The sequence below is a fragment of the Phascolarctos cinereus genome, unplaced genomic scaffold (assembly GCF_003287225.1).
Source record: "Phascolarctos cinereus isolate Bilbo 61053 unplaced genomic scaffold, phaCin_HiC Scaffold_4;HRSCAF=312, whole genome shotgun sequence".
Lineage (NCBI taxonomy): Eukaryota > Metazoa > Chordata > Mammalia > Diprotodontia > Phascolarctidae > Phascolarctos > Phascolarctos cinereus.
The window spans coordinates 220,235,701-220,261,245 of NW_027555847.1; the positions used below are offsets into that span (position 1 = coordinate 220,235,701).

The 25,545-nt window shown below is 36.0% G+C and overlaps 1 protein-coding gene across 3 annotated transcripts in view; it reads right to left on the reverse strand.

The window, feature by feature from the left end:
- Positions 1-25,545, reverse strand: part of MAD1L1 (mitotic arrest deficient 1 like 1) — an 860,690-nt gene that overhangs the window by 543,065 nt on the left and 292,080 nt on the right. For all 3 annotated transcript variants that reach the window (XM_020975224.2, XM_020975225.2, XM_020975227.2), the window contains one exon: positions 21,699-21,843. In XM_020975224.2, the coding sequence (XP_020830883.1) occupies positions 21,699-21,843 (145 nt within the window). The remainder of the gene's footprint in view (positions 1-21,698; positions 21,844-25,545) is intronic.

Below are 25,545 nucleotides of genomic sequence, written 5' to 3' on the forward strand. Positions count from 1 at the left end.
AATAATAAACAATGTTTATATAGTACTTTCATGTAAACAACTTACTTTTAGACTTTGCTTTCTAATCAATTCTGATATCCTCTCCCATTTTATAAGTGATTTTGCCCTATTTATATTCAAGGTTGTGACTATTAATTGTGTATTTCCCTCTATCCTGTTCTTGTATATTTTTTCCTCTCTTGTCCTAACACCTCTTCATAAAAAAGGAAGTAAAAGAGAGGGATTTTGCCTAACACTTCTGATTTATAAATGAAGGAAGTTGCTTCCACTCCACTGGCCCTCCTCTCTTTTCCTTGTAGCAGCTAAATTCATATTTTTACTTTTTCCTCCCTTTCTCTTTCATACTCAATCTTGCTGACTTTTTTTTTTTGCTTATAACTATTCCTTTTCCTGCCCTCTCTCTCTTATACCCAATCCTCCCTCTCTCAATCTCTGCCTATTTCCTTGTTGAGTTTAATGTATTTCTCATACCTCAATCAACAGGTGTGTGTGTGTACAACCTTCCTATACCCTATTCATATTAAAATGAGATTCAGAAGATGCCAATTCAGCTTACCTCTCCAACGATGTCCATATACTCTTTATCTTGTACACCTCTATAGATGGAGCTATGTGGTGCACTGGATAAAGTTCTCAGATTGGTATACCTGAGTTGAAATCTGGTATTAGACACTTCTGAGCCATGCGAACCTGGGCAAGTCACCTAGTCTCTATTTGCCTTGGTTTCCTCAACTGTAAAACAGAGATAATAATAGCACTTACCTCTCAGCAACATTGTGAGGATCAAATAAGATGATATTTGTAAAGTAGCATAGTGCCTGGTACACAGTATGTGGTTTATAAATGTTAGCTATCATCATTATTATCATTATTATCATTAGTATATGACAGTTATTTTCTTCCCATTCCTGCTCTTTACATAGCATAGTCCCCTATCTCTCCCATTTCTGGCTTCTCCATAGACCATCAAAGTCCCCATTTCTAGGGCCTTTGTCTTACTCACCTTTCTCTATATGACCCTTAAAGACATTAAGGTTCTGAGAATACATTTTTTTTGTCCCCTGAGAAGCATGTAAACAATTCATTCCCACATTCTCCACTGCAACTGAAAAACTGAATGTACTTTTTATACTATGAAATAATACTTACAAAGTGTTTAACATAATGCCTGTGGGCACTTAATAAATGTTTGTTACCTTCTCCTTCCTTTATACTACTATTTTAATATCTGTGAAGAATCATATACACATTATCGCATATAGCAGCCATTTTATAGCTGAGGAAATGAGGCTCAGAAAAGTTAAATTATTTACCCAATACTCACAGAACTAGTAAGTGTCAGAGGTAAGATTTGAAAACCAGGTCTGTCTTTGTGGACTCTTAGTCAATCAATCAATCAATCAATAAGCATTTATTAAGTGCATCCTATATGCTATACACTCTTTCTACCAGACACTAACAGTCAGTGATATTCTCCCTAAGCTATTATGAAGAATTTCTAGTCAAACAAATTCCAGGTATGCCAAAAATCCAAGAGGCTGTTCTGTGGATAGTCAGAAGGAGCATGGAGGAAAAATTGCACTCGGAGAACTAGTAGTTTACAGCAAGTACAACAGGCTTTGGGCATTTAATGTGAAGGTAGGTATTAACAAGTAACAATTAGAAAACCCATGAATTCAGAGAGTGTAGTTCAAAGAATTTCTAAAACTCATTTTTTTCAGAAGGCTGAGTATACTCTTTCCTGGGCTTTTACTAAAAACAAGACTTGGAGAAGGGGCCAATGGGAAAGTGTGTGTAATTTGGAGACGGAAAATTACACGGGGCACACCAAGGACTGGTTAGTAAAATAGCCCCCCTATTATGTTTCATAAACACAAAGGTCACAAAATATATATGCTCCTGCCCCAGGTCACTCTTCTTTTCCTATTTTTCTTCTTTTTTTTTTCAACCACCGCCTGAGGCAGTCCACAAGCATCTCTCTTCCAAAATCCCACAAACCCCATCTTAATCAACATCTTCACACTGGAGAGGGATAAAAGGCATTTTGTTTTGATTTCATTATATTTCCTGAAATTGCTTTTCTCTCTGGATTTTTTTTTCTGCCACAAACCAGTTTCAGCTGTCCTAGCAAAGGGATAATGCAATAATATTTCTGACAAGGTTGGCTTTCTAATAACTTTGCAAATGGCATTTTCCAATAACAAAACAGGTGGAATTTTTTCTTAAATGGATATAATAGAAATGTCAGCTTAGAAAGGTAGCCTGAAAAGACGATATATTAACACCTGAAAATTAAATTTTAAAGCTGAAAGGATCCTTGCTTATCTATGCAAGAAAGAGGGAAATCTTACTAAGTAGAGCAAATGTTATACTAGAAATCACGAGCTGAGCAAGCTCTTACAAAGTCACTTCCACTAACAATGGCTTTTAACAGTACCTGGAAGAATGGTCCATTTTGGGGTGTTGTTTTTTAAATAAAAAGGAATATTACGACCAGGGTGTCTTTTGGCACTTAAAAAATGCATATGTATATATGTATATGTGTATACACACACACATAGAGTTAAAAACATAGAATATAGACACTCAATGTATTCAGAATGTGTAACAGCTACATTTCAAGGATCACATAGCAGCAAAAATACCATCTAAGTATGACGGCGCATGCAATTCAGCAACTGCAAGAAGGTAAGAAGGGGCCTAGATTCATCCAGAGAGGTGCATCTCATATACAAGCCATCAGTAAATGTTTATCCCATTTGATCCTCACAATTCATAAAGCAGGTCAAAGTCAATTGCAAGTCATGTCATCATCTCCCTGATGTCATGGTTCTCTTCGAGAACGAAGGACAAATACAACAATAACCTGGTAGGAATTGTTAACATTGCCATTTTACACATGAGGACATTGAAGCTCAAAAGTTAAGCCCCCTGGCCACACATCTTATAAGCATCAGGTCTCTTCTGACTCTAGGTCCAATACTCTATGCACTATACTATATATACTATACTACTGGAAACTGGCAATACTCTCCCTAAGAAATCATGAAGAGGCTGTAGTAAAACCCCAGTTGTTAATGCAGATCAGTGCCAAACACGTGGAGTCTGCTGAGATGTGAAGGCCGCCATAAGAAGCAGCTCTAGAATACTGGAGCTTTTTGGATTCCTCAGGCAGCTATTAATCATTTTTATGTTTCTTACTGGTCAAGGGGTCAATAGTCATTTCGAATGCTGTAAAAAGTGCTTGTTTATAGCAGCCCCTTTTGAACTTATAATTTGCTGCAACTAACCAGCTGTGGTCTTAGAATTCTGATAATAAAATCTATTATACTTATATATTAAAATTAGAGCCAACCAGCCCCTGCTGAGGAGAGGGATGCACAGGGGAAACAGTGAGTGAGAAGGGCTCTCTTAGGAATAAGATGCCCGGGCTTTATGTTAGCCAGGTTGGACTTTTGCTTAACTAGTGGCTTACATCTTCAACGAAGGTAAAGGGTATAGGCAGAGTTTCACAGAGGATATTCAACAGAACACATCTTCACAGTCGTACAACTGACTGAAAGATCTTGCTGTATTTCTGTTTAGGTGGACCAAAATGCTTTCTTAAAAGGTAGCATTCCAATAAGAGGTTCTTCTATGCATATGTTAAATGTATTACACGGAAGTTGTATGAAGGTATGGATTTTGTCTTTGTACTCTCCCAGTGCCAGCTGGCCTCAGTGCTAGGAAGATCTGGGTTTAAATCCTGCCTCTGACACACTCTTGTTGCATGACCCTAAGAAGGTTACTTTTCATATTCTAGGCATTTCTCTAAGGCTATAAGGTGAAGAGAAAGTACACTGGTAAAAGTTTACTTATCAGAGAGCTTCCCATACCAATGAAATCACATTCCCTAACACAGTACATGACACAAAGCAATAGCTTAATACATATTTCCTGCATGAAAGAATGAATGTATGCATCAAAGATGTAACAGCAGAGATCTTATTAATTGATCTCTGGTTATTAATATAAAGGGAAGCATAAAAGCTCACCAAGGTTGCTTGCAAACATGATGCAAGATGTCCAGATATATGTTTACATAGCATATATATTTACATAGCAAAGAGGGATGTTCTTTAAGGTACAGTTCACCAGATGCTTCCATTTGTAAATAAAATAGTGCTGATTACATCAAGACCAAAGACACTACAAAGCTTTTCAATGAAGCTTCTAATTACTCAAAAGAGCTTGGTCTAAATACAAGTGAATAAAGAATGACTACTGTCCAGATTACTATAGGCAACTAACCAAAAAACCTATAATATATATTCCTTAGTGTGTTAATATCTATATCTCTTCAGCAGATACCCCACATGGACCATAATCAGAGCCAAGAGCTAAACATAAAGAGAGTGGGTTGGATTGCCCCTGGGAAATTATGCAGTTCTTTTAATGACCCCAGACTTTTCTGTGAGGAAAAAAAAAAGGCCTATCTCTAACAATTATATGCCCCCGGTAGTGCTGTCTGCCTCATGGATCTTGAAATATCAGTTTCCAAAGAATTAGGGTTATGGGTCACCCATGGTGCAAAGAAAAAATTTCTATTGGACACAAGCAGGTTGGAACCCAGTACAAACCAAGTATTGTATAAGAAAAATGATATAAAATACATCAGGGATGTGTATGATTGGGGGGAAAAATGATAGGTATCAAGAGCATAGGGTAATTGATGGCCCATCTGTGTGCTTAATTAGTTTCCATACAATGTCATATAGTGCTCCAAAAAAAATAGTGAATTGACAGCACACAAATAAGAATTACCAGAGATGAGAAGGCATGGATAGGCAGGGGTTTACATCTTTAAGGAGAATACTTATGTTGATGAAATCACAGATTAACTGAAGAATCAATCAATTGGTTATCATAAATGTTTCATCTGGTGAGATATTACCCTGTTTGGATACAAGATACACTAATACAAACTACTGTATCATTTCCAAAACTAATAGCAAAACTATCCAAAACCTGTACACACACACACACACACCCACACACACCCATTCTCCTAAACTACCAGCACTTATTAGGCACAAGTAGACCCCTATCACTGTCCTAGAGATGACAAGAGTTGATATTCTTTATTACTATTAATACTACCAATACAATTACCAGGAATAGCATACATTTTTGTACTGCTTTGCATACATTATATTATTTGAGCTTAACAACAGCATTATGAGGTAGAAGGTATATGAGGTATAATCTCAAATTTGACAACCAAAGAAACTCTGGCTCAGAGAGGAAAGGTAATTTGACAATGACCACATAGCTACTAAACAGGAAAAATCCAAGACCTAGTTCTTTTTCCAAACTTAGTACTCAGAACCATGCCTTGCCACCAATCGTTCTCAAATCATATATCAGTAGGTCTCAGCCTACAGAAATCACTCAGAGGTCCTTCATGGAAAAACAGTGTGTTTGTTGGGTCAGATTTGAAGAATTAACTGAAGGTGCTAAGACTTTGTGATCCAAAGGCCAATCATTTCACCTGCCATCAGGTCAAGGAGACAGCTGCAAAAATTTAATCTGAGTCATCCTTCAACAACCCCAAACCCAAGATTAAGTCTACTACAGCATACTGGAAAGAATATTAGATTTGTACTGGTTTTAAAATCTACTACTAATGTTACTAAATAGGTGTTATATAGGCACAAGTATATTCATATTATATATGGGCATGAATACATTTATATTCAATATATTATATACTCAAAAATGTAATGTTTAAGTCCTGCGTTTTCTCATCTATAAAATAAAGGGGAGAGAGGGTGAACTCCGAATCTATAAGCCTATGATTCTCTGACTATCACGATCTCAAGGAAGTAAATGCAAAAAGAGTGGTTAAAAAAAAAACCTAATGTGATTATGATGCATACATTGATTTGTTTTGGGGCTCAAAAATTACCTTCTACCCTGTTCTGTATTCAGAAATGAATGAATATGCTCCATGATGCAATCCATCTGGATGATAAAAACCCAGTCAATTTTCACATTAATTTTGGCCATAGGAGGAGATTCTTCTACATCATCTGAAGACACAGGTTAAACACCACAGGTATTTTTTAGTGTTTGATTAAATTTAGCTCACACTTCAAATGAGGCACCTTGGAGAGGCCACACGTATATATTTAACAAGTCAAGAACTGCATGATCTTATAAGGGAAGCAACATTATACTCAGTTACGTGAGAAAACTTAGAAATGATACAAATCCATGAGGACAGTATTTTAATTGAAGGCTCCTAGTCAGAAGCATAGGATTATCAGGAGCCTATAACCTTTGAATCTCACATTGGCATAACCAAGGGATTGTGCTGATGCTCAAATCTGACTTTCCATTATCTTAAAAAGGAAATAAGTCAGTGCTATATCAACAGCCACTTTAATCCAATGAGAATATTTGAGAAAAGAAGCTCACAGTAAGCCAGAAAAGCAAGATTCCTATTATCAAGGTGGCTGTAAAGTGAATAGCTTCATGCCAGAAAATAAGATTCAATATACTTACTCTCCCAGATAAACCTTTGATATGCAGTAGAATGTGTGATTGGATTGAAATGTTGTAAATCTCAACTATTTTGATAGGTTATGCTCTCTTTTTCATTAGAGATACATGAAGAGAATTTTTAAAATTAATAAATTTATGCTCAAATATAAGGGATACTTACAGGCCAAATGGTTATTTGCAGGACTGAACAGATGGAGATTTGTTTTAAATACATGTTTACATATAGAATGAAATCAAATAATTTTCTACATGGAAAGAAAAAAATTAAGATTATGAAAGATGCAGTTATATTGAGTATATAAAGTAGAAAGGATCAAAGGCAGATTTTAAATGGAGGTAGGGTTGGAACACAAGGATAATCTGCTTTCCTTTCAAACAGGAGCCCTAAGAATTCTAAGTCCTTATGAACATCTTAATGTAATTTAGACCAGTTAGCATTTATAAAGCATTAAACTGGAGTTAATATATTTAAGCTAATAAAAGAGTAAGTAGAATTAATACTCCTTGGCTAGGTGGGGGAAGGAAGGAGATTAGCTGGAATAAGGTGTTAGGTTAAGGACTTAACTAGTGAAAAAATTTTGTCTTTGATCTGGCATAGTACAGTGTAGAGAAAACTAGTCTTGAAATCCAAATCTTTATTCAAGTCCTGTCTTCAACACTTTAGTATCTGTGTGACCATAGGCAAAGTAATTATGTCCTCAGTGCCCTCAGGCTACTTTCTAACTTAAGAAGTCTGCTCATCAGGACAGGGAGTTGACACCCACCACCAATGAAATCTCACATTTAGACTAGACCACCCCCCCCAAAAAAAAACCCCAGCATCCTGCACAGTACCTTAAACCTATTAGGTGCTTAATAAATGTTTGCTAAATTAAATTATTTCAGTATAGTAAATAATAGTCTTTGCTACATAAACTGCCAAAATCCAAGTATTCCATTTTTATTATCTATTATTTTATTTATTTTTTTATTTTATTATTACATCTATTTTATCATCTATATTATTTTCAATAGGCTTTTTTCAGCAAATTTTAGTAAATTAGCTAAAGTGAATAAAAAAAAAACAACATATGACCATGAATAAAAAGCCTAACAAACAATTCTATTTCATAGTAGAATATTCTTCTCAAAGCTGGAAAACTCTAAGAAATGGTTTGTAAAAGAATTCAGTATTTACTGCTTTTCCTAAGTCATATAACCTCTGATGTCTATGCATGAGCACATTTAAAAGAAGTAACATGTCCATCTGATTCTTCATCTAAAATACAAGAAGGGTTTGCCTCCACTCAATGGAAAAGGTCTCTTAGAAATTCAGTAGCTTGTTATCAAATTCCTTATATAACAGGAGCTAAGATAATCTCAAATTTGTGTACAATAAGTGTTAAATAAATGTTCACTGAATAAAGACATCTATGTAACAGTTCTGTTTCTAGCAACAGCTCCCTAAAAAAGTAACTAAAGGAAACAAAACCCTCCAACTTTTGCTATAGGTAGAAGCCCAGTAAAGTCACCAAAAAGGAAGATAGCCCAGCATTTGATTTTATTAACAGATCAGATTGCTACTTTAAGCTTCACTGTTTACAAGAAAACCACCTGGATCAAGCTTCCAATTACTCTGCCACTGATATTTTGTTTAATGAATCCTCTTTTGAGATATTATGTACTTTCTACCCATTAAATTGAACTGCAGGTATTAACGCAATTTCTCAGAGCCAATTTAATTCTAAGCAGCTGGCAAACATAGCTGATATATACTTCATAAACATTACATCTTCTCAGTGTCATAAAAGATAATAGTTCCTACGCTCCTGGTTGCCTCTCTAGTCCTATCCACTATCACCCCCTCAATTTTACCAGCACACTGAATAAATGACCCAGTGACACAGCCTGAGACAGATCTGGTCAAGTTGTCTAGATTAAAGAAGTAATGGTTCATTTGGTTCTAAAACTAAGGACTAAGTGTCTGGAATAAGGCTCTGATTTCTGTTTTGTGGGGGGTTTTTTCCCATTTAAAAAAAATTGTTAATAGTTAAGCTTAGTGTAAAACAATTTTAACAAATGAATGATAGGACTCCATCAAATTTCCTCTTCAACAGGGAAAGAGGTAAAAGGACAGTTTCTCTATACCTATAAAATCAGCTACACCTGAGTTTGACTAAGAGTGTCTCAACGAAGCACATAAAACCACATATTTTTATAATGCATTACACTCTACAACAATGAAAGGATTCTGATTCCAACAAAACGTAACGTAAAGGATCTTAAACACAGTCAGAAGATGACCTTGGTTCCATTTCCAGTGTTATCTAGCTTTATGCCCTTCACCAAGTCAAAACTTCTCCAAATCCCATATCTGTTACCTGTAACAGAGGAATGACAGTATTTGGACTACCTACCTCACAAGGAAATTATGAAGAAAGTGTTCTGTAATTTACAAAATGACATACAAATGTGAGATACTACATCTATTCCCAATCACAGGGACTACCTTTTGCTTCTATTTGTATACTCAGTGCTTAGCAGAGCACCTGGCAAACAGTATGCGCTTAATAAATATTGATTGACTGATTACATGGCATATGGTTTTTTTTATTTATATGGAAAGAACTGAGTTTTTAAAGTATTTTTCCCCCTTACTTGTGTTTCTGAGCTGTCTTACCATGCCTGAAATGCATCACCTCCTCACCTCCAGCTCACTTCAAAGCTCAACAAAAATGCCACCTCCTCTTCAATGAGGCCTTTCCTGAACCCTGTAGGGACTAGTACTTCCCACGACCCTGAAACCACCTATTTTTACTTGATAAATATTTCATAATTACTTACCTTATATGGACATAAATATTGTCTCTCACAATAAAATAAAAGCTCCTTGAGGAAGAACTCTCTCATTTTTGTTCCAGGGACTGGGTATAAGGCATTTAACAGAACTTATTAAATGCTTGTTGCCTGATAGATCTACCATTTCCTATAACTTAAAGTTGGGAGACTGCAAAAACAAGGGCTGGGAATCCATGTTTGAGCACCGTATCCTGCTCAATAATCAGAACTACTTCTTTTTAAAAACTTAATAGAGTGGAACTGACATCAAAATGGTATGGTCAATGCATACCATTAATTCAATGACGCACAGCTCCTAACACCCTCCTGTGATAGAATATTTATAGAATGGACAGATGTGAAAACTAGGAAAACTAATCACCATTGTTAGGAGCTCCAACAGACTCTCTAGTGTGGCTAGTTTATAAAATCCTTCCTCTATATTTGCAATTGTCTCCGTTTCCCTTTAAGATGCTTAATCATGTAGGAAAAACTCTAATGAGACTCTTCTTTAAACCTCAGTGCCTTCCTCCTCTCTTAAGTAAATTCCCAGATATAGATACAGTTATAATACTTTATATATGAATGTAGATATAGTACTCGATACATATAGTACTTTAGATTACAAGTACTTAAAGTTGGTAGTCTTTATTGGTGATTCGACTACCTCTCTTTCTAAAATGTTCTTTAGTCAGAATGTTCCTCTTAATAAATATTTATTGACTTGATAAATGCATTTTATGCACAATGACCTTTGTTAGGTGATGGCTGCAGATACAAAGAATAAAACTGGGCCTTAGTTTAAAAGATGAGAGGCAAATATGCAAATATCCAGAATACAAATTTTAATATAAATGAACAGAGAAAGTATAACAAAATAACATGAGAGATTCAAATTCTAAAGGAGAATCAAGGGAAGGATTAATAGAAGGGCTCATCCTTAAATTGTCCCTTGAAGTAAAGGATTAACCACAACACATTAGAAATAGAAAACTGACAAAGAGACCTGACAGAGCAGCAGAACTGGAGCTGGAAAAGACATCTAGCTCAAATTACACCTAAACAAGAATCTCCTGTACAAGATGGGCAAGCAGTGGTCAGTGTGCTTGAAGATTGTGTGTGTGTGTGTGTGTGTGTGTGTGTGTGTGTGTGTGTGTGTAAAAGATTAACAGAAACAGAGGCATGGGTACAAAAAAAAGGAGGAGAGAGCAAATTTGGGTAACAAAGAGTAGCAAAATATTGTTAGAATATGGAACACAAGAAGGGGAAAACCAAGACATATGGATGAAAAGAAAGGTTAGCTCCATTAAATGCAGAAGTTAAGGATTTTAAACTTTAGAAAGGACAGCGATACAATGAAGGATTTTGAGTAGAAGACTATCATAATTACATCATTTATGCTTTTAAAAGATGAATGTGGCAGTTAGGTACAAGACAGATAGCATGAAGAAAGATCACAGGTAGAAATACATCAATCATGGGATTACTGCAGTAGTTCAGATGAGAAGTAATGAGGGCTTGAACTAGTGTTAGGAGATTAATCTCTTTTAATCTACCAATTCAATCTACTAATTCTACACATTTCCCCAGCTATCTGGCTGTTTCTTAAATAGCTATCATTACCCAATCCTGCTAGCTAATATTAGATTCCATCCTTGACCATGTAACGTTTTCTATAATTACTTATAAACCTTTCCAAAGCCCCAGTCTGTCAATTAACTTCAAATATGGAAACTTCATCGATATTTTGGGTAATTTTCTCCCTTCTAAGTCTGTGTGTTCAGGTCATGGTAATTTATCAATCAATGTGTTTATCACATTAAGTTGCTTCAAGTTACAATGAAATACTAACATTATGAATAAGCACAATGTTGAATTTATTTCTACCCTGTTAATTTATACAAATAAGGCACCACTGCAGTCAGATTATTTTGACACTGGAATTTCTTCTGATTAAATGGGCTTGGTTGTGCCAGAGATGCTTTTGTTCATGGAAGTTTATATTTAGTGAATTTTAAGTTTTTTTGTTTGCATAATAAATTTTTCTCAGTGGAAGTTAGTTCTTATACATTTTTCTATAAATAATAAAAGAATTCTGAAATTGTATTGCTGAATATTAGCAGCACTCTTGAAATAGCTCAAATAGGAAAATGGTTTGTGTTCACCCAATTCCAGAAGCCAATTTCCATTTGCTTAATATAGTCATGATATTTTACCAAGGTAATTATACTCTTAGCTATCAGTAACAATTAAACCCTTAGACTGGAGCTACTTAATAAAGGTCTCAAAATAAAATTGCACATTCCAAACACAGTATATTTAAATGTCAAGCATGCAAATAAGATCTTAAGATGAAAATACAGAGCGAGGGAGCACAAATCAGCATCAGTTATTCAGGCACTATATCAGGCGCAGTGAGGCTCTAAGCACACTGGGTGGAACTTTGATTGCCACATTGTGGAAAGGATCACTGTCTACATTCAGTGCAGTGGGGGAGGTGACAAGTAGTGATTAAATTCTCAAGTTCAAAGACACCAAACTTTGAAGTTTTCCTAAGTAGGGGGGTGAGGAAAGAGTCTGGCATGGGAAACTCAGGATCCACCATTGCGGAGTTGTACCAAACGGCATACATTGCCCCTTCTGCCCACAGAAGATGGCTGTATTTGTTCAGAAGCCTTTGGTGGGAAACTGACACATGTACCAAACAATCAGGAGGCAAATCAACCCATGCATTTTCAATCTACTATGCTTAATGAGCAGTTTAATCACACCACACAACTAGATGGATCCCAGCGGTTCTGAGCTCCAGGGAGTCACTCCTAGGATTGGTATTGATCTTTCTCAAATATGACTTCTAGGGACAATCTGAATAAATAATCAGCTAGTGCTAGTTAATCAATACTGATTTAATCTCTAACTCAAACCAATACTCCCAATATAGAGTCAACATCTGGGTAAAGCCAGATTTAACCCAAAAAGTATAATAAATCAATTAACCTGAGCCAAGGAACAGAAGAATGGGAATTTTCTGCCTTTGGAGTTAACAGCAGTGAACTAGGACAGAAATTCTTCAAGCAGGAATGAAAGACAAACGGCACAAATGATATATATAGAAAATTAAATAGCTTATATAGTCAACCTACAACAGGAATGACAAAAACTGGCACTTTCCTTCAAGCCCACAAAAGATTTCTAATTAACTGCAGATTGCATCTCATTTCGTCCTGAAAAGCAGTTTTCTGACACTTGACATTAGGAAGATCAAGGCATTCACTATTAGCAAAACCAAACTCAGAAAATCATAAAGCCACAGAATTTGGAAGCTGAAAGGGATTTCAGTAGCCAGACAGCTTTTTTCAATTAGTCATCAGATTTATGTTTTAGGGTAGTTGGGATAAGATCAATAAAGTAAGACCTTCTTTTGGAGGATAATGTGTCACTAATAACGTACCACTGTGCATCTGTATGCATGAAAACAAATCTATTGTTCTAAAAATGTTTGTTGAAATCCCCATTCCACTCAGCTAAAAAGCATTGTGGAAACCACTGAGATCTACTATATCCAGGGTAAACAGGAGACAGCATTCCTAGGGAAACAGAGATTTCTTCCCAAGCTTCTCTCTAGATATCTCCAACCTTGAGACCATCAAGCAAAAACAATCTACTATGCCATGACTGTCAAAGGAAAAAGGCCATCCTTAGAATAACAGAGGCAGAATAATAAAAAAGGACAGGAAAATAAATTTAAGACTCAGTTTCCTCATCTGCAAAATTGATTAGAGCTATTCCAGCTATAAATCTAAGATCCCATGATCTCATAAGAAATTTTCTAAAACCGACACGATGATACACTTAGAGAATCCTAGAGAATCAAGCAAAAAACTACTTGAAATAATAAACAACTTTAGCAAAGTTGCAGGCGATAAAAGAAACCCACATAAATCATCAGCATTTCTATATATTACCAACAAAGCCCAGCAGCAAGAGATAGAAAGAGAAATCCCATTTAAACTTACTGTAGACATTATAAAATATTTAGGAGTCTACCTCCCAAAACAAACCCAGGAACTCTATGAACACAATTACAAAACACTTTTCACACAAATAAAATCAGATCTAAATAACTGGAAAAACATCAGTTGCTCATGGGTATGCCGAGCTAATATAATAAAAATGACAATCCTACCTAAGCTAATTTACTTATTCAGTGCCATACCAATTAAACTACCAAGAAATTATTTTATAGAGTTAGAAAAAATAATAACAAGATTCATTTGGAAAAACAAAAGGTCCAGAATATCAAAGGAACTAATGAAAGGAAATGCAGGGGAAGGTGGCCTAGCAATTCCAGATCTTAAATTGTGTTACAAAGCAGCAATCATCAAAACTGCTTGGTACTGGCTAAGAAATAGGGAGGTGGATCAGTGGAATAGGTTAAATATGAAAGACACAGTAGTCAGTGACTATAGTAATCTATTATCGGATAAACCCAAAGACCCCAGCTTTGGGATAAGAACCCACTCTTTGAAAAAAACTGCTGGGAAAACTGGAAAAGAGTATGGCAGAAACTAGGCATAGACCCAAATCTCACACCATATACCAAAATAAAGTCAAAATGGGTTCAGGACTTAGATATAAAGGCTGATACCATAAGTAAACTGGGAGAACAAGGAATAGTTTACCTATCAGATCTATGGAGAACAGAAGAATTCATGACCAAACAGGAGATAGAGAACATTATGAAAAGCAAAATGGATAATTTTGATTACATTAAATTGAAAAGTTTTTGCACAAACAAAGCCAATGCAACTAAGATTAGAAGGAAGGTAGAAAATTGGGAAAGAATTTTTACAACCAGTCTCTCTGATAAAGGCCTCATTTCTAAAATATATAGAGAATTAAGACAAATTTATAAGAACACAAGCCATTCCCCAATTGATAAATGGTCAAAGGATATGAACAGACAGTTCTCAGATGAAGAAATTAAAGCTATCTATAGTCATATGAAAAAATGCTCTAAATCGTTATTGATTAGAGAAATGCAAATCAAAACAACTCTGAGGTACCACATCACACCTATCAGATTGGCCAACATGACAAAACAGGAAAATGATAAATGTTGGAGAAGATGTGGGAAAATTGGAACACTAATACATTGTTGGTGGAGTTGTGAAATGATCCAACCATTTTGGAGAACAATTTGGAACTATGCCCAAAGGGCTACAAAAATGTGCATACCCTTTGATCCAGCAATAGCACTTCTAGGGCTATATCCCAAAGAGATCAGACAAATGGGAAAAGGACCCACATGTACAAAAATATACATAGCAGCTCTTTTTGTGGTGGCAAAGAATTGGAAATTGAGAGGATGCCCATCCATTGAGGAACGGCTGAGCGAGTTGTGGTATATGAATGTAATGGAATACTATTGTGCTATAAGAAATGATGAACAGGCTGACTTCAGAAAAACCTAGGAAGACTTATATGGTCTGATCCTGAGTGAAGTAAGCAGAACCAAGAGGACTTTGTACACAATAACAGTCACGTTATGCAATGACTAAGATTGTTAAACTGAACCCTTCTCAGCATTACGAGGATCTAAGACATCTCCAGAGGCCTCGGGATGGAAAATGCTGTCCACATTCAAAGAAAGAACTATGGAAGTCGAATTGCTATCACTTATTTTTACCTTCTGTTGAGTTTTATTTCATCTTTCTGATGGTTCCTCCTATTGGTTCTAATTCTTACTTACAACTTCACTAATGTGAAAATATGTTTAATGGGTATGTAAATGTAAAGCCTATATCAGATTGTGCGCCATCTTGGGGAGGGTGGGGGGGAGGAAGGGGGAGAAAAATTTTCAATTCAAAAGCATATGGAAGTGATTGTTGATAAATCAAAATAAATTAATAAAATTTAAAAAAAAAAAAAGAAATTTACTAAAACCAAGCTCAAACTGCACAAGAAAACCTCATGGTTTAAAGGGAAAAGCCCTCGATTGAGACCCAGTGTATCTGAATTATAAACATAGATCTGCCACTCACATAGGACCAATCTTCTATAAATCACTTTAACATTTGGATCTCACTTCCACCTTCTGAAAAGCAAGGGCTTTACCTTCGATGAACTCTAAAATCCCTTCTACCATAAATACATGTATATGTGCATGCATATATATGTATGTATATGATTTTTTGGAAAAATGATGAAATTGATTAAAAAAAACTAAGACAGAAACTAAGCCAATTTAACCCTACAACAGCTTCATTTCAAACGATTTCATGTGAAGGGAGAAAGGTGAAGAATCTCATTCCCAATTCTTCTTATCTAAGAAGCTTGTATTCTAGAAGTTAATGATGAGATAATGGTCAGTTTACTGAAGAAGGTTGCAAGGCATTGATTTTCTCACACATATGCTCACTCAACCTTGCTTTAGAACACATGGTTGATTTAAACAACTATGAATTTTGCTGAGGTAGAAAGCCATGTCATTTCTGTGTTTTACATAAAACTTCCAAAATATTTCCTTTTCCTGAGCCAAAATCAGCTTTTCTTCAAAGGCTCACCAAAATGGAGGCTACAGTTTAATATGTGATACATATATGTATATACGAATGTATGTATGAATACATGTATGCATGTATGGACAATCAAATTTGTTATTTAACTTAAAAAAAAAGTCTGGCCTTAGGTTATAGTCCAAAGCTTCAGTTCTTTGAAAAGATTTCACAGGAAAAATAATAGCTTCCTATCCATGGATCCAAGACCAGTAGTCACTTTTTTGGAGGGCCCTGTCTAAAATAATAAGAGGTAGAACCAGATGCTTCACTTGATGACATGTGACTTTTATGGAAAATCATTAGCATCCAGAATGGTTTTGCCAACGAGCACCTTACTTCTGTTTTCAATACTTGAAAAAAGGTAAATGTTTATCAGTAGCCATTTATGCAGTACTTCATCTTTGCCAAAAGCCCAGAGACTAAGTCAAGGCCTATAGAACCAAAGCAGTTTCAACTAAATAATCTGAAGGTCTCACCTTATAAGGTAGTACATAGGGTACAGCTTTTGGCTTACTTTCCAGTACTTTGTCCAAGGCAATATTTTAAATAACAAGCTCTCATAAAATACTAATTTACACTACAGCAAGCCCTGCTTATGATGCCAGACATCAGAGCCTTTTCAACTCAGGAGAGACCCAAAATTACAGAACTGGGCACAGAACAATTAAAGCAAATCAAGATGCTGTAGTCAACCCCCACAGATGGAGCCTGCAGCAGGAAAATATTTTGCCCCTTCAGAGGAAAACTAAGTTCCCAAGAGCATCTGGAAGCAGGTTACAATTTCCATGTCTATAACCCAGGCCTGAGGCTTACTCAAATTTAATCTGAACTTATTGAGTAATAACAGTTCAACCCAATGCACACTAAAAGGAAGTTATTCCATCCATAGGAAAGTTAAGGTATGTGGAATCCAGGGTCCTAATGGTACTGATTAGTAATACTATAATGATTCTATAAGTAAAGGCTAGAATTTGAGGAGAGGTCAAATGAACATTTTAATGTTTTTCTAAGACTATTTTGCCCTAGGGGCAGCTAGGAGGTGCAGTGGATAAAGGCCCTGGAGTCAAGAGGACCTGAGTTCAAATCTGGCCTCAGACCAGACACTTGACACTTACTAGCTATGTAACCCTGGGCGAGTCACTTAACCCCAATTGCCTTTAAAAAAAAACTACTTTGCCCTGAAGATAATTATAGACCAGATAGCAGACACCAAGAAGTCTCTGAAAAGTATTGCTCAAGAAGTATTTGCTGACAATTAGGCCTCTAATAACAGCAGAAAAAAATGAGAGATTATTATTATTATTATTATTACTACTACTACTACTACTACTACTACTACTACTACTACTACTATTATAATTATTATTATTTTGGCTAGGCAACGGAGTTAAGTGACTTGCCCAGGTTCACACAGCTAGTAAGTGTCAAGTGTCTGAAGTCACATTTGAATTCAGTTCCTCCTGACTCCAGGGCCGGTGCTCTATTCACTGCACCATCTAGCTTCCCCAAAATGAGAAATTCTTGATTTGGCTTCAACATTATTTTCACCTTTATATGGTAATGGAAGCAATAAGAGGAACAGATGTCTTCAAATTCATTCTGAATGATAAGGAAAAAATGGTGGCCAAAGGAGAAATAACAAAAACACTGAGAAGAATTTGCTAAGATATCACAGAATTCATTCAAGGTAAAGAAGTAGACATCTCCTAGGCTTTTAATTGTAACCCTGCTTTTTGCAATAGTGCATTTGAAAGAGATCAGAGAAAGGTCAGAAAGAGTTAATGTTAAAAAGAGGAACTTGATTAAGGAGACATTTAAGGCAATTTTACCTAAGTTAATTTACCTATTCATTGCCATACTAATCAAACTATTAAAGAATCATTTTAGAGAGCTAGAAAATATAGTAACAAAATTCATCTGGAAGAACAAAAGGTCAAGAATATCAAGAAAACAATTTTTTACAATGTTAAGGAAGGCCCTGGTCTCGCAGATTTCAAATTATATTGCAAAGTGGTAACCATCAAAACAATTTGGTACTGGCTAAGAAATAGAATGGTGCATCAGTGGAACTGTTTAGTAGTAAATAACCACAGTAATCTAATGTTTGATATTCCCAAAGACCCAAGCTTTGGAGGTAAGAACTCAACATTTAAGAAAAAGTGCTGGGAAAAATAGAAAGCAGTTTGGCAGAAACTTGGAATAGACCAACATCTCACATCACATAACAAGATAAAGTCAAAACGGCTAGATAACTTAGATGTAAAGAATGATACTAAGTTAGGAGAGCATGGAAAAATACACCTGCTATGTACATGGATAAGAGAAGAGTTTAGGACCAAACTAGAAAGCGAGAGGATTACAGGAAATAAAATAGATATTAAGAAGCAATTTAGGAAAATGGAGATGTACAACATGTACACAGAAAAGTATGATGCAAGATAAGGAGTAAAGTAGAGGGCAAAGGAGAGATCAATCAGTCCATCAACAAAGACATATTAAGTGCCCACTATGTGCCTGCTATGTCAGTAGGAAGGAAGTAGCAAGAGTAGAAAAGAAGGCAAACCAGGAAAAGCCTCTTACAAAAAGGTGGGATCTGAGTTGAGTCTTAAAGGAAATGTAGGAAGCCAGGAAACGGAAGTGAGGAGGGGAGAGTATTCCAGGCATGAGAGGCAGCCAGTGAAAGGGCACAGAACTGGGAGATGGAGTCCCATGTTCAAGGAACAGCAAGAAGACCAAAGCAGCAGGATCACAGAGAATATGGAGAGGAATCAAGTAGGAAGACACTTTAGAGAGATCAATGAAATGTCTACTGCAATAATCCAGGCATGAACTGATAAGGGCCTGAAACAGGGCAGTAATGGTCTAAGCGGAGAAAAGAATAGATATATAAGAGAAGCTCTGAAAGAAGAAACAACAAGATTCAGCGACATCTCGATTAGGTGAGATGAGTACAAGAGAGGACGCAAGGTTGACAATGAGAAAGCAAGACTGGGTGGAGATTGGTAATGTGCCAGACCATAATAAGAAAGTTGGGGAAGACTGGGGTGTGAGTTCTATTTCCAACATAATGAGTTTGAAATGTGTATGGGGTATCCAGTACGACATGTCCAATAGGCAGTTGGTGATACAAGCCTGGTGGCAAAGAGAGAGATTATGGCTACATAGAGTGATCTGTGAATCCAAATCAGAGCTAATTGAACTGATAGGAACTGCTAAGATCACTACAGAAGATAGAATAGATAGAGGAAGAAGAGAAGAGAGTCAAGGCCAGAAGCTTTGAGAGCACCCAAAGTTAGCGGCTGTAATATAGAGAGAGATCCACAAAAGGAGAAGAAATAAGAAAGAGAGCAGTTAGACAGGCACAAGAGCCCCACATCTGAAGAAGGATATCAACAAACCCATTCCTCATACTAATAATTTCTCTTGAAATGCTCCAGTGACTTAAAGATCAAGGGGGCCCTAATGCTGGGAGTTGGAGGTCAGTACAAGAATCCAGGGAACCAAAAGTGAGACTGGGCAAGGTCAACTACACACCCAACAACACAACCAGGAGTAAAACCTAGTCCTGGCACCAAGAATTAATTACGCAATTTAAACTAGTGATCAGTAAAACAAAACAAAACAAAACCAAAAAAAAAATGCAAACAAGCTTCAACAATTATCAAAAATCTAAAGATCCCCCCCAAAGAAAACCAGCTCAGAAACAACTACAAGTAGAGACCCTACAAGCAAAAAAACCCCACTTTTCCAACAGAACAATATGCATATCTAAAATATATAAAGCAAAGATTAAAAACAAAAGAAAAGCTCTTGAGGAAAGAATTGGAAGGAGAGTGAACATATTAAGAGTTTGATGTAGAAATACCTCAAATTCAATAGGAAAACAAGTAGAAGTGGGGAGAGACGTTTAAGACAGAGGACACTGTAAGCAAAAATACTTATTAATCTTGAAAGGAGAGATTAAAAGGAAAGATGAGAAAAAAAAAAACTAGAACCTAAGGAGGTGCCTTAGATTGCCTCTAGGACTTTAGACAACTAAGCAAATTGTAGCGTATGAATGTCATGGAATATTATTGTGCTATAAGAAAGGATTAAAGAGATCATTTCAGTCATTAAGTAAATAAGCACTTATTAAACACCTACTATGTTCCAGGCACTGTACTAATCACTGGGGATGTGAAGAAAGAAAAAAAAGAAAGGCGCTGCCCTCAAGAAGTTAAAAATCTAATAAGGAAAACAATATTCAAACAACTATTTACAAACTACATATAGGACAAAAAGGAAATAAACCAACAGAAGGGACTGGGAAAGTTTCCTATGGAATGTAGGGACTTTAGCTGGAATTTGAAGGAAGCCAGAAGTCAGATATGAGGAGAAAGAGCATTCCAATGAAAATGTTCTAAGCCAAGAGGTAGAGTGCTGTTGTTTTTGTTTTTTTTTTCCTCAGATGATCTGGGTCATACAAACTGACACAAAAAGAAGAGAAAAGAACCAGCAGAACAATTTATTCAAGAATAGTAACACTGTAAAGTAACACAATTTTGGAAAACTTCAGCACTCCAATAAAAGCAATTACCAATCATATCTCCACAGGACCTATGATAAGGCATGTTACCTATCTCCTGACACAGAAATGAAGGGAAGGGTACTTGTTAAGTGTCTACCAGGAACCAAGTACTGAGCTAAGCATTTTACAAATATTATCTGACTTAATCTTCATAGCAACTGTGTCAGTTAAGTACTGTATTATTCACATTTCACAGCTAAGGAAACTGAGGCAGACAAATGACTTACAAAGGGTCACACACCTAAGAATTGTCTAGAGCCGGATTTGAAATTGGACCTTGCTGATTCCTGGCCCAGAATTCCCTCCACTGCGCCACCTAGCTAAGATGGACACAAGGTGCAGAAAGGATATACATTTTCAAACATGACTGGTGTGTGAATTTGTTTTTCTTGAGAATACTTATTTATTATAAGGGGTTTTTTACATCTTTCTTTCTCACAGGGTTGGACAAAGTTGCAAAAAAGGAACATTAATGATGTCAACATTAATGTCAATGTTAACATTATTATTATTATTATTATTATTATTATTATTATTATTATTATTATGTTAATTAACAAAAACATTAATGTCAACTTAATGACAGGGGGACCACTATAATACTTTTTTAAATGCATAGAAGAAAAAAGTTTAGGAGAAAGAACAGACAAGTAGAATAATTTGGAAATTAAAACATGGAACTCATTATATACATTTTCAAAGAATTTAGTAGTATGGAAAGTAATGGTTTCATATACAATCCTTTTAAATTCTGCTCTGGGTATAGAAATGTTCCACTTTTAGTGTTTTAAGTTATGAATTATTTTTTAAGAGAAGATACCTCTCATCCTTATTAGAAGGATGCGATGATGAGTTATTAGACATAGTCTGCTTATCCCCACAAAGTACAAGTAAGAACAATGGGTGGAAGTTTCAGAAATGCTGATTGTTCTAACTTTGTGAGAGGAAAAACTTCAAAATAGAAAGAGCTGTACATAACTGAACTGAATGCCTCGGGATGTAATGAGTTCTTCATCACTGGGATGTGAACAGAAGCTGGTTTAGCATATATGGGATTCCTATTTAGTTAGAAGACAAATTGGATGAACTCTGAGGTCCCTTCAAACACAGAAATGGTACAGCACTATAAGGTCCCAGTTGTTGTATCAAAAGGAAATACCGAAAAGCCTGTAAAAAAAAATCACACAATCGCCAACTTGAAGCAGTACCTTTGTCAAAAGGAAAACACGCTTCTGAAGACGTCGGACAAGGTCTTCGTTATACTCCCGCTTCTTCCTCTCTTCCAACAGTTCACTCTGGACCTTAAGTAAATCTTCTAGTAGCTGCTGGCGCATCTTTTCCAATATTCGAGCACTATAAGAAAACCAGAAGATATTAAGAAAAAAAAAAGATGACCTTTAGCTCATATTTCCCCAACCTGCCAACATGAAGATACAGATATGGAAGAAGGGCGCTCAGGTCAAGGTATGGAATATCTGGGTGATGTCAGCAGTAATTCTAGAGATACCAAGCAAGGGATGAAATGGGAGCTTTCTTGGTTTAGAAACAGCATTATCCATAACCATACCCTAAAATAGATTTGCATGTGCATATTTTTTTTCATTCAATTTACTTACTTATGAATAGCTACTTAACTCCTTTCAGGAGTTTCTCAATTTCAAACTATGCATTCAAACAACACCCTGTCCAATCCCAGAAAATATGAGGGGGATTTTCACATCAAAAGTATACAAGGAAAGAAAAAAACATCAAATTATAAGAAAAGGAGAGTTGAATAAGCTAAATTACCAAACAAAATACTTCATACTTGAATCACAGATAGCCCAGATGTGCAGTTTTGGATGGCAGTAATTTAAAACTACCATCCACATAGTTCCTGTACTCTCAACATCCTATGCATTCTAAAAGGAAAGAAAAGAAAAGAAAAGCTTTTAGGGCTAAAAGTAATATGGATGAATGATGTCTACAACTGGAGAAAAACTATGGGAAGAGATGAGTGAGAGGCAAGTGTCCTAAGCACAGCCAAAGGGGAAGGGTTGGAAGGAGGAAAACACCGAATTGGGTCCATTCATTTACACCACATAAAGCTGAATGACAATTTACAAAAAGTCCAATGAGACAGATCTATTGTGCTAATATAATGCTATTAAACATATGTAAATAAAGTTTAATATCTCTCCTTTAGGCTTAAAATTCCCACATGCTGCGTTGCCATAAAAGACTAAGAAAATAATCAAGGAAAGACATTAAGGTACTCAAATTAATAAACCAAAGACAAAAAAAAAGGATTTGATAAACCAAATACTCTATTATACCAACAAAATCTGTGTGTGTGTGTGTGTGTGTGTGTGTGTGTGTGCCATTTCTAGACAAATCAACATGTTCTAAGAAATACTTTCAACAACATTCTTCAGACCAGCATTAATGAAGATTCAGAATCCCAGACAGCTATGATGTGATGCCTGGATTCCATGAGCCAAAATGTTAAACTTCAATTCGTTTCTCTTGAGAAGACAAACACTGAAACTAAATATAAAATGCCCCGTCAGCTAATTCCTTTACCAGTTCCAGGTATCTATTATGTCTCTGTCACTCTCACAGAGATACATAAAAACCAAAATATATGCACAAATATTCATTTGAAACAAATTAAAAGGATATTTTGAGTTCCAGTTCAATTTCAAACTATTTATAGACCAATTAAATAATCAAGAACTGTGAAATCAGCTATTTTCATCACTGAATTCAGGTGGGGACGTTCAGGAGAGCTTTAAATGACTGTGCAAAAATGGGTAATTTAATTAGAAAAATGACACCAATTCCCTGGATGTCTTTTAATTAGTTACACATACAAAGACCATTATGTGACCCAATACATGCTCAGAGGTGGTAGAGTACTGAAAAGCACAGTTGGCCTCTCACAAATTATATAACCATCTCCAGCCCACAAACTAAGTCTTACAAAATGCTGAAGGCAACAAACGGAAGCAAACTGAAGATATCACAAAAAGGAAAAACAAAATATGTACATATCTCCATGGACTTTCAAGAAAATGTAAAACAATAGTGATAGTACTTGGTTTCATTTGTTTGGTTTTTTTTTTAAACCTCCTCCTATAAACAAATTCTAGAAACACTAGATATTCTCATGCAGTAGAACAGAGAAGCTAAAATGTCCTGCAGAATCATTAAGCAGCAGCACTGGAATAGGAGTCTGGTGACTTGGGAGATTATGTCTCTGGATTTTAATTGTCTGACTTCCTTGTAAAATGAAGGGGATAACCTAGAGAGCCTCTTTGGTTACTATGTAATTATAAGAATACATGCAAATCTAAAGAAAACTCCTATTCAACAAAATATCACACACAAACATAGACCCCATATGCTGACCTAACCAACTTCAAAGCCCTTCTTAAAAAGCTGCTGGGAAAATGAGAAAACAATGTGGCACAAACTAGGTATAGACCAACATCTTACACCGTACACCAAGATAAGATCAAAATGATTAGATATAAAGGGTCATACCATAAGCGAATTAGAAGAGCAAGGAATAGTCTACCTATCAGGTCTATGGAGAAGGGAAGAACTTATTACCAAACAAGAGAGAGTGCATCAGGAAATGTACATAATTTTGAATATATTCCATTAAAAAGATTTTGCACAAACAAAACCAATTCAACCAAGATTAGAAGGAAAGAAGAAAGCTGGGAAACAACAGTACAGCAAGCATCTCTGATAAATGTGTCATTTCTAAAATGTATAGACAATGGAGCCAAATTTTTAAGAATACAAACCAATCCCCAACTCATAAATGATCAAAGGATATGAATGGGCAGTTTTCAGTGAAATCAAAGCTGTCTATTGTAATATGAAGAAGAAATGCTCTAAATCATTTTTGATTAGAGAAAAGCAAAATAAAACAACTCCAAGGTACTACTACCTCACACCTATCACATTGGCTAATGTGAGAAAGAAAGAAAGAAAGACAGAAAGACACAAAGAGAAAGAGAAAGAAAGAAAGAAAGAAAGAAAGAAAGAAAGAAAGAAAGAAAGAAAGAAAGAAGAAAGAAAGAAAGAAGAGAAAGAAAGAAGAAAGAAGAAAGAAAGAGAAGAAAGAAAGAAGGAGGGAGGGGGAAAAGGAAGGGAGGAAGGAAGGAAAGGAAGGAAGGAAGGAAGGAAGGAAGGAAGGAAGGAAGGAAGGAAGGAAGGAAGGAAGGAAGGAAGGAAGGAAGGAAGGAAGGAAGGAAGGAAGGAAGGAAGGAAGGAAGGAAAGGGAGGGGGAGGAGGGAAGGGGGGAAGGAAGGAAGGAAGGAAGGAAGGAAGGAAGGAAGGAAGGAAGGAAGGAGGAAGGAAGGAGGAAGGAAGGAAGGAAGGAAAGGGGGAGGGAGGGAGGGAGGGAGGGAGGGAGGGAGGAAGGAAGGAAGGAAGGAAGGAAGAAAACTAGCTGATAAACATTGGAAAGGATGTGAGAAAACTAGGACACTAGTACTGTTGGTGGAGTTGTGAACTGATCCAATCATTCTGGAGAGCAATTTGGAACTATGTCCAAAGGGAAACATAACTGTGCATATCCTTTGATCCAGCAACACCAGTACTAGGTCTGTATCCCAAAGAGATCACAAAAAAGGGAAAAGGACCTATATGTATAAAAATATTTATAGCAGCTCTTTTTGTGGTGGCAAAGAATTGGAAATTGAGGAGATGTCCATCAATTGGGGAATGGCTAAACAAGTTATGGTGTATGAATGTAATGGAATACTATTGTGCAATAAGAATTGATGAGCAGGCAGATTTCAGAAAAACCTAGAAAAACTTATATGAATGGATGCAAAATGAAATGAGAAGAACCAGGAAAACACTGTCCATAGTCACAGCAACACTGTATGCTGATCAACTACGAATGACTTAGCTCTTCTACACAAGATCTTAAAAAAGGACTCATGATAGAAAATGCTATCCATGTCCAGACAAAGAACTGATGGCCTCTGAATATAGATCAATGCATATTATTTGCGGTTTTTTTTCAGTTTTTTTTCCATTTTTGTCTATTTCTTC